At 35.0% G+C, this 10098-nt stretch overlaps 1 protein-coding gene across 1 annotated transcript; it reads left to right on the plus strand.

Moving 5' to 3' along the window:
- The first annotated feature begins 832 nt into the window (after window positions 1-832).
- LOC124934155 (villin-4-like) lies at window positions 833-6303 on the plus strand. The gene is made up of 22 exons (XM_047474637.1): window positions 833-940; window positions 1163-1262; window positions 1340-1408; window positions 1502-1738; window positions 1816-1993; window positions 2111-2240; window positions 2357-2519; window positions 2597-2744; window positions 2833-2933; window positions 3138-3293; window positions 3589-3657; window positions 3750-3818; window positions 3917-4054; window positions 4145-4273; window positions 4513-4660; window positions 4773-4783; window positions 4891-5031; window positions 5127-5252; window positions 5348-5413; window positions 5490-5814; window positions 5911-6062; window positions 6147-6303. Exons 1-22 carry the CDS (start codon window positions 885-887, stop codon window positions 6258-6260), a joined length of 2826 nt encoding a protein of 941 aa, XP_047330593.1. The 5' UTR covers window positions 833-884; the 3' UTR covers window positions 6261-6303.
- The last annotated feature ends 3795 nt before the right edge of the window (window positions 6304-10098 follow it).

The raw sequence follows: 10098 nt of genomic DNA on the forward strand, positions 1-10098 counted from the left end.
GTTTAGACCCACCACCTCTATTCACTCTCATCCGGTAAAGCGGGAACAACACATCATCACAAGCCACAGGCATTTCCCAATAGCATCTTTCTTGCACGTATGTACTCTCTGTGTTCGTTTCCTGAGAATTGAATATTGCAAATAAGCCAAAATTATAGTTGAATAAGACAAAAGGATTTCGGAACGAACGAATAACATGCAGACAGGCAGACAGACATTATCTGTAAAAGGGTTTGCTGTTAATTATCAATAGGTATCTGATTTTCTTCTCTTCTTTTGTTTTCATATAATCTTCGATTTGCTCCCAGGATCAACAACGAAAATGGGTTTAGTTCCAATCCTATCCAACGGGCCAACCCCATCAACTTCTCTAAACTGATTGAAATGTATCGTACGTAATAATATTCTTATTCTCTTTGATCTGTGGTTCGTTATGAAGATCGAGCTTAGAAAAGGGTTTCATTACTTTGAATCCGTTGATGATTTTCTAAACGGCCTTGGATTTGACTCATCCGTCATATATAGTTGATTATGCCTTTCATCAAAGCTCGAATCCATCGTAATGTTATTGGTTTAATTCACGATTCTTCCTGTTATTCGCATTATGTTATGTCGGGGTTGACAGACATACTCTGCATTTTCTTCTAGATTCTGCAAGCTACAATGTTTCTGTACGAGTTCAAATTTCTGTTGTTATTCAACATTTCTGAAGGAAAATGCTCGTCAAAGTTCATATTTCTACAATGCCATTTCTGTATATTATCTAATGAGCTTTTTCCCCCCTTTATCTTTCCAGGTTCATTAATCTCGATTCTGGTGGTGTTGAATTAATTCTTCGATCAGTTTGCATTTATTAGAATCAAAAATATCAAGGTAGAAATTCTATGGCTGCTTCAATGAGAGATGTTGATCCTGCTTTTCAAGGAACTGGACAAAAAGCGTATCCTCTTTCAAATTGCTATTATTTATGTCAAATTTTGTTTGCATCTTAATATGAATGATTAATCTGGATTATATATTTGAAATTGAAAATAGCAGTTTAAGGGGATTACTACAAGGGCAGACAATTGAAATAATTTAATTCCACTATTTGTGCTGTTAATGCTTCCATTTTTATGCCAAAACACATCCTTTTCTGTTTGTCTCCTTGACATTTCGATAGTGGGATTGAAATATGGCGTATTGAAAACTTCTGTCCTGTTCTTGTTCCCAAGTCCTCCCATGGCAGATTCTTTACAGGAGACTCTTACATAATTTTGAAGGTATTAACTCATTTTACACCAAATTCACACAAAAGAGATGAAACCATGTTCATAATTTTCTTACTTCCACATTCCAGACAACCGGGCTAAAGAGTGGCACCTTGCGTCAAGATATTCATTTTTGGTTGGGTAAAGATACAAGTCAGGTAAAAAACTTTCATGTTTTCTTTTTAAAAATTATACTGAACTACATTTTCTTCTAACTATTGGTAAAAATCTTATTTATTCTGCCAAATAAGGATGAAGCTGGTGCAGCAGCCGTGAAGACTGTTGAACTGGATGCTGCACTTGGTGGGCGTGCTGTTCAGTATCGTGAAGTACAAGGCTATGAAAGTGAGAAATTTCTCTCTTATTTTAGGCCATGTATAATACCTCAAGAAGGTGGTGTTTCCTCTGGCTTTAAGCATGCTGAGGCAGAAGAGCATAAAACAAGGTTATATGTTTGTAAAGGAAAACATGTTGTTCATGTAAAAGAGGTATATATGTACTCCTGCAGTATTGTTGCATTTTGTTCAGATAATAATGAAATAACACATATTGGTTGTTTCTGAAGGTTCCTTTCGCCCGATCATCTCTCAGCCAGGATGACATCTTTATTCTGGATACTAAGTCTAGAATTTTCCAATTCAATGGTGCTAACTCTTCCATACAGGAGAGGGCTAAATCATTAGAAGTTGTGCAGTATATTAAAGATACATATCATGATGGAAAATGTGATATAGCCACTATTGGTAAGTATTTGAGAAACTTGGGTATAATCACGATCACAATCTATATTCTTTATTTCATACGGCATGGAACAATTTAAAAAACAATTCTCTCTATTTTAACCATTTATATCCGTTCAGAGGGTGGAAAATTGATGTCTGATGCTGAAAGCGGTGAGTTCTGGGGCTTTTTTGGTGGCTTTGCTCCACTCCCTAAGAAAACATCTAATGATGACAACTCCAATGATATTTTTCCTACGAAGCTATTCAGGTAATTTTGATCTTCCTTTTCTTCCTTACACTCCATTTGAAAATACAAAAGCTTTGGATCCAGAAACGTATATGGATGAGATTACTATAATGTGAATGTTTGGTTGATGTTTCCAGTGTAGAGAAGGGGCAGTCACAGCTAGTTGAGGCAGATTCTTTGAGGAAAGAGTTGTTGGACACAAATGGATGTTTTCTTCTAGATTGTGGGATAGAATTTTTTGTGTGGATGGGAAAAAATACTTCTCTTGATGCAAGAAAAAGTGCAAGTGGAGCTGCAGAGGTAAAGTTTCTATGCATTTCTTTCTAAATTTCTCTTTTTTACTAGAAGAAAAAGTATTTCTGATTATTGCCCAACAGGAGCTATTCCGAGCTCTTAATCGTCCAAAAGCTCATACAATTCGTGTCATGGAGGGGTTTGAAACAGTTATGTTTAAGTCAAAGTTTGATTCATGGCCTCAGTCTTCTGAAACAGCTGTAGCTGAGGATGGCAGAGGAAAGGTTGCTGGTTAGTATCTCTGATTATTTCTTTCAAATAACTGCATTGTTTTGGTTTTAGAATCCTTAGGAATTTGATTTCATAATTTTTTTTGCAGCTCTTCTTAAACGCCAAGGGGTTGATGTGAAGGGCCTTGTAAAATCTTCTCCTGCAAAAGAAGAACCCCAGCCATATATTGAATGCACCGGAAATCTGCAGGTTACCATTCTTTGTTTCTATAGTTTGGGACCTGGATACAAAATTCTGGATCCTGAAACATATTTGTTAAGATTATGTTTAGAAACCATAGATTTATTGGTTGTTTCTCATTTAGATCCAGAAACAAAAACTACAAGTGTTTCCAAACTGACTTCATTCCTGCAAGTTTATATTCCAATTTCAGCTTTCAATGTGATTATGCAGGTGTGGCGGGTGAATGGTGGAGATAAGATTCTCCTTTCAGCCTCCGATCAATCTAAACTTTACAGTGGAGATTGCCACATTTTTCAGTATTCTTATGCTGGTCAAGAAACAGAGGAATGTCTTATAGGGACCTGGATTGGGAGGCAAAGTGTTGAGGTGAAAAAGATCTATATTTTGTACTACCTTACAATTTGTGCACATTTAAAAACAGTTGGTGATAAATTGTAGTGTAGTTAGCATTGTGTGTGTGCTTTAATTTAAAATTAAGGAAATGGTTACACAACTGATACTGACGTATACGAAAGCTTTTATGTCACTGAGTATGAACATTGAGATATTATTGCTACTATTTTCTTTCAATGCCTGTTGTACATGTAGTCAATGAACTGTGAGCACAAGTTTCACACACATATGGAAACTTAATCATATTGCTATTAATAATTCCTAACAGGAAGATCGAGTTTCTGCCGTTTCTCAAGCCAGCAAGATGGTTGAGTCCCTAAAATTTCTACCGGTTCAGGTTGTTCATCTTTCTTTCACTAGAACAAAAAAAAACTTGAGATTCCATTCATACAACAAGTGTCAACAATTGCATTATTTATTGATATGCAGGCTCGAGTATACGAGGGGAATGAACCATTGCAGTTCTTATCCATCTTTCAGGACTTTATTGTATTCAAGGTCTAGTTTTTGCTGTAGAAGTTATAGCTACTTATTCATTCACAATCTATTTTTCAATACTGATTTCCTTTCGATGATTCATGGATACTCATGATCAGGGTGGGTTGAGCGATGCATACAAGAAATACCTTGCGGACAATGAACTTCCAGACACGACTTATTCAGAGGAGGGAATTGCGCTGTTTCGTATCCAAGGAACCGGACCTGAAAATATGCAAGCTATTCAAGTTGAAACAGTAAGTCATATTATTGTTGTCTATTTTTTCTTTCTTTTTTTGAATCAATTGGATTATCTTCTTGAATATTTTTTGTTACTTTCTTTACAGGTAGCATCATCTTTAAACTCAGCCTATTGCTACATACTCCACAATGGATCTACTGTATTTACATGGTCAGGGAATCTTACAAACTCTGAAGATCAAGAACTTGTTGAAAGGCAGCTGGATATACTAAAGGTATATAGTATATGATGGGATCTTGTTACTCCTAATGGAAATTTAAACTAATAATGAGCTGTTTCGGTATGCATTTCCTTTGTCTGGAATATGATTGCGATGTTTCCCAAAAATCATATTGATTCTATAAAATAATCTCTATACCAAATAGAAATTTTCAAAATGTTCTGATAATATGTTTATTCATTTTTGCCATTCCTTCAGATATTGATATGTAGTTCCTATGTATGTTTTGGCAGCCAAATCTGCAGTCCAAACCGCAAAAGGATGGCAATGAATCTGAGCAATTTTGGGAATTACTAGGTGGTAAAGCAGAATATTCCAGTCAAAAGATTATTCAGGATGCTGAGAATGATCCTCACTTGTTCTCTTGTACATATTTAAAAGGTAAAAAATATGATTTAATTATATTCTTGTATTGAGTCTTACACTGATAACTAATTTTATTCCTTTTGATCTACACCATATTCATTGCTGCTAAAATTGTTCCGGTTCCCAGAAAGCTTGCAGGTGTGTATTCCATCTTGAAGATGATAATAATGAACTCTTTCTGTAGCTATTTTTCTCATTGCAGTTTTGGTATCTATAATATTTTTGCTTATCATATTGTAATGCAGGTTAAAGAAATATACAACTTCAACCAGGATGACTTGATGACGGAAGATATTGTTATCTTGGATTGTCACTCCGCCATATTTGTCTGGGCTGGACAACAAGTTGATTCCAAGATTAAGGTTCATGCTTTAACTATCGGAGAGGTACTAATTAACTCTATAACATAGATCATGAGCAAGAATGATGATGGCCAACTGTTACTGAAACAGTTCTGTTAAATTTCTTTTGTTCTTGGCAGAAATTTCTTGAAGGTGATTTTCTTCAGGAGAAGTTGTCACGTGAAGCTCCAATTTATGTCGTTATGGAAGGAAGTGAACCGGCTTTCTTTACTCGTTTCTTTGAATGGGAGTCTGCCAAATCCTTAGTAAGAAATCTAGTTGAAATTGTAAACCTTCAACAACAATGAGTAATCACTATTCAGATCATTTAAAAATGTTGTTGTTATTATTGCTGCTGCAGATGGTTGGGGATTCATTTCAAAGAAAACTTGCTGTGGTGAAAAATGGAGGAGCTCCAATTCTAAATGTAAGTGGGAGCGCTTTACCATTGAGATAAACTAGTCTTCAAATTATTATTTGATCTCATAATGATGCATTTTTAGAAGCCGAAAAGGCGAAAGCAAGTGGCATATAGTGGAAGATCTGCTGGAACCGAAAAATCTCAGAGAACTCGAAGCATGTCTTCCAGCCCTGACAGGGCCAGAGTAAGAGGAAAATCCCCAGCATTCAATGCACTTGCTGCTAATTTTGAGAATCCAAATACTAGAAATCTTTCAACTCCTCCACCTATAGTGCGCAAATATCCTAAATCTATTACCCCAGCAGAATCAGAAAAACAAACGGCTTCTAGAGCTGAAGCTATTGCTGCATTAAGTGCAAGGTTTGATCGACCAAGAGATACCAAGATGATACCTCGTGTTGTTAAAGGTAAATATTTAGATGTTGAAACCAAAAAGCCAATGACTGTTGCCATAATTTTTTCTTGTTTGTTGAAGATTGTGTTTTTTTTGTTGGTTTTTGAAGCGAGTCCAAGTAGGATAGAAGCTTTAACGATACAAGAGGATACAAAAGAGGGTGAAGCTGAAGAAGACGATGGACTCCCAGTATACCCATATGAACGGCTTACAACATCATCCACAGATCCCCCGACAGATATTGATGTGACCAAAAGAGAGGTATGTTATATGTTAATTTGTTATGTTACATAATCAATCACATATGAAATTGTTGATGATGAGTTTAAATTCCATATTTTGCAGGTTTATCTATCATCTCAAGAGTTCAAAGAGAAATTTGGAATGTCTAAGGATGCATTTAACAAACTACCCAATTGGAAGAAGAATAAGATGAAAATGTCCCTTCAAATGTTCTGATTCATTCTTCGTGCCTTTGGTTTTTCCATAACTGCTTCAGCCGTCCTCATTGCAGATGGAAGAAAAGTGTGGAGAAAACATGTATGTAATTTGGTCTTTCCTTGTTTAACCATTGCACTCACTTATCATTGTCATTTCTTTGTTGAATATTGAGCATTTAAATCCTGAACATAGTTTTTTTTGGGTATTTCTTTGGTAAGAGGTAGAAAATGTTATTTGTTTTTATTCTTTACATTGTTTAGACATTTATTTGATGATACTACTATATATAGAGCAAATAAACTTGGCTTTGTATATGAAAGGATTAATACATTAGTGGTGTGTGAATAATAGTAATGATAAACTATGTTTATTTCTTTTTAGATGTAAAAGGTTTGTATTAACTAAGTTATGGCCAACATGATTTTTGTTAATACAAATAATATTTATATTAAGTTTTAAAGAAATATGTCATCTCAAACAAAAAGTCATTCTATGTATTTGTTAAATTCTAGTGTCCATTTGAATTTACAATGACATGTACTTGTGCTTTTGTTTGGATGTTCTATGTAGGGCTGTAAATGATTTGAGTTGAGCTCAAACTAGTTTGAGCTCGAGTTCGACTCGATTAAATATTTACTAGTTCGGTTCAAATTCGAGCTCGAACGAGTATATAAATTTGAGCTCGAGTTTGATCCCACTATTTACCTGTAAACTCTCGATTCGAAAAACTTGAACTAAAATTAAATTTTAAATTCGAACTCAAACAAAAAATAATTTTTTAAATGAAAATATTAAACTTACATAACAAAAGAAATAGTTGAGTAACTTGAATTTACTAATTCTCGAATGAAATAATATGAAAAAATGATGAGGGAAGGGTGTTTGTGAATAAGTGAGAGAAATAGTGAAATATAGATATGATTGTTAGAATATATTATTATTATATTATAATTTATTTAGTTGATATATTTATGGAATATATTTACTAAATATATTATAATATATTCTAACGATGAATGATTAAGGAATTAGAGTTTCTAATTTTAATTTTTTTTTGGCAATATGATATATTAGTGTGAGTCTAACATATGAACTTTGAACAGAAAATAAGTAAATAAAAAATATTTGTTTTAAGTTTTAATATTAAAATAAATAAAAAATATATTATTTTGTATTAGGCTCGAAAAAGTTTGACAAGCCATCGATCAAGTATTGTATGAGCTCGAGCTCGGCTCGAATATTAAACACGTCGGCTCGAGCTCGACTCGAACATGGTCATCAAACTCAAGCTGAGATTCGACCGAGCGGCTTACGAGCGTCACAAGTAGTTTGACTCATTTGTCGCCCTAATTCTATGGTCGGTGGATGTATGTTGATATCAGGGCCAACCCTTAGAATTGGGGGTCTAATACAAATTTAAATTTTGTGACCCCTAAAGTTGTAAATATATATTTTTTTAAATTTGTAATAATATAAAATGAGATATAAAGAGATAAAATGAAAAAAATGATTAATAATATAATATATAATTAATAATACTATTATATAACCAAAATTTGGGGCTCTAAGAAGGTGGGGAGCCCCATGCAACTTGTTACGGGCACCAACGATCCGTGCGACACTAGTTACGATCTTCGCAAGAACTAGTAACTAGTTAGCCTTACTCGAAACAACATTTGATGCTTAATAGAATTGACACAAGAATTCTAGAGAGGGAGAGTAAACTCTTATAAAAAATTATATTATATCACTTGAATACTTGGTGATTTACAAAGTAATACCCTTGATGTGTTTATAAGAATAACTACAACTAGTACATTAATGATACTACCCAACTACCGCATTAATGATGTGCTAACCAACTACCACATTAATGGTTTACTAGTCAACTACCCCATTAATGACTTATTAACCCACCACCACATTTAATGTCTCATTAATGTAAAACATGCTTTCTTACAATGCTCATTGGATTGGGCTTTGATGGATTATTAAACCCTTAGGTTAGAAAGACAAGGGCGCCGCAACATTCTCCCCTACTCATTCCGGCGACGTCCTCGTCGCGTCCTCCTTGTAGGTCTGAATGATGTCTCCAAATGCGACAGAAGTTTTGAGCAATATGCTAGATCTCCAACCCATTTCTTCTCTAAGAAAGGGCATTCGTATCGCTTCACAAGCTCCTTGTGAACTTTGGAAAACCGTCTCCCTTGATGGAGGAGAAGTTTTACTATCACCCGGTTTCCTTCGAATTTCAAGTATCTTCTCTTCTTGTCCTCCCATTTTTTTATTCTTTTGGCGGCCTTGACAATTTCACACTTCTCTTTCTTGAAGATAACTCCTCCGGTTGCCTCTTCAATTCCTCCAATTTGAGAGGTTTCATGCGATAAAGGACTGTCGCCAATGGTTTAGTGCAGTTGACTAACTCTTTTCTGTGATCCACCTCTCTTATGTGGAGTTTCTTTGGTAACTCATCGGGCATTACATCCTGAACTTTCTCTAGGACAATTGTAACTTCCGGAGGCGTCTTCTATTGGACCGCAATTTTCTTATCTTCATTCAAGGTAACAAAACATGATAGATGAGCTTTCTTCACACCTTTTGAGAGTTGCATGGCAGAGAAGTGCTTAGTTTCTCTCTTTCCCTCCCTTGTTAAAGGTATAGTGCATGCATTGCCTTGCTCTAGAATGTACATAGTATTGATAAAAGGATGTAAGAAGACATTTACCTTGTCTAGGAACTTTATACCGAGAACCATTTTGTAGTCATCCTTGTCAATGATGGAAAAATCTAGGAGACTAGTCCACACTCCCAAGTTGACCTTTACATTTCGAGCAACAATATAAGTTGCACTTGGTGCCGAGTTGACTATTTAAAGCCACCATTGTCTTTGGTGTACCTTATCCCAGTCTTCCTGCCATTTTTACCTCCAGAAATTTATTGTTGGCTCCCGTTTCCAACAAAGCTTTAACCATGTGGTTTTTGTTAGGATTGGGATCAACGATAGAGACTAGGGTCTAACTATGTTGAATGATTACACACATTTTGTTTGATATTAACTCTGTTAGAAGTTAATATCCGTTTTATTCTCCGCAAGTCATCACAAACTCTTAAACTAAGTTCAAGTGCGGAAATATTTGTTTCGATTTGAAACAACACAACATGATTATAGTGATTTAATAGGAAGGAACACAATACATAGAAGATGTTTATGGATGTTCGGAGTCGAAGCTCCTATGTCACCCCTTCTTCTCAAACTTGAGAAGGGTATTCACTAGAAGATTTAGTTCAATACAACACTTGTACAAACCCAGTCGAACAACCAAGACTTAGTTACTTCCTGTTTTCGAACTCCTAGCACACACACTCTGTTGAACAAAAATAAATTCTGTCAACTTACAATGCTAACCAACTCACATAGAATAGGTAGTTTGTAATACAAATTTGACACTCTAACAAACTTGAAACCTTGTGAAACTTTGAGAGCTCAAGAGAGTTGTGAATAGTAGTTGATAGTTTAAGGATTCGTAAAGCTTGTTTTCTAACTCGTGTGTCAAAGGTAAGGTATTGAGGCAAGCTGTCCTTTGTCTTCTTAAATAGGAAGATGTCAACGAACATATTTGCTTCTCAACTGATATTTCTGCTTCATAAGACATCTGTCTTAATTTTGATTGGTTGAGTTCCAGAATAGTTCATCAGATGAGATATTCTTTGATATTGTCTTTTATTGGATGATAATAATCCAAATTGTTATTAATGGAATCACAATGTACGAGGAGCGTATATTTTAGAAGGTTTGACTTGATTAGCACCAAAATAAAGTATCGAGTACGCGTCTTCACCTAAAACTGATTTACAA

Source organism: Impatiens glandulifera, chromosome 4, assembly GCF_907164915.1.
Source record: "Impatiens glandulifera chromosome 4, dImpGla2.1, whole genome shotgun sequence".
Taxonomy (NCBI): Eukaryota; Viridiplantae; Streptophyta; class Magnoliopsida; order Ericales; family Balsaminaceae; genus Impatiens; species Impatiens glandulifera.

What these genes read in the sequence shown, in the direction of transcription:
- LOC124934155 (XM_047474637.1), top strand. Translation starts at nt 885, where the DNA reads ATGGCTGCTTCAATGAGAGATGTTGATCCTGCTTTTCAAGGAACTGGA. An exon ending in GAGGAGCTCCAATTCTAAAT is followed by an intron (nt 5,414 to 5,489) that starts GTAAGTGGGAGC and finishes ATGCATTTTTAG; the next exon opens with AAGCCGAAAAGGCGAAAGCA. An exon ending in TTGATGTGACCAAAAGAGAG is followed by an intron (nt 6,063 to 6,146) that starts GTATGTTATATG and finishes CATATTTTGCAG; the next exon opens with GTTTATCTATCATCTCAAGA.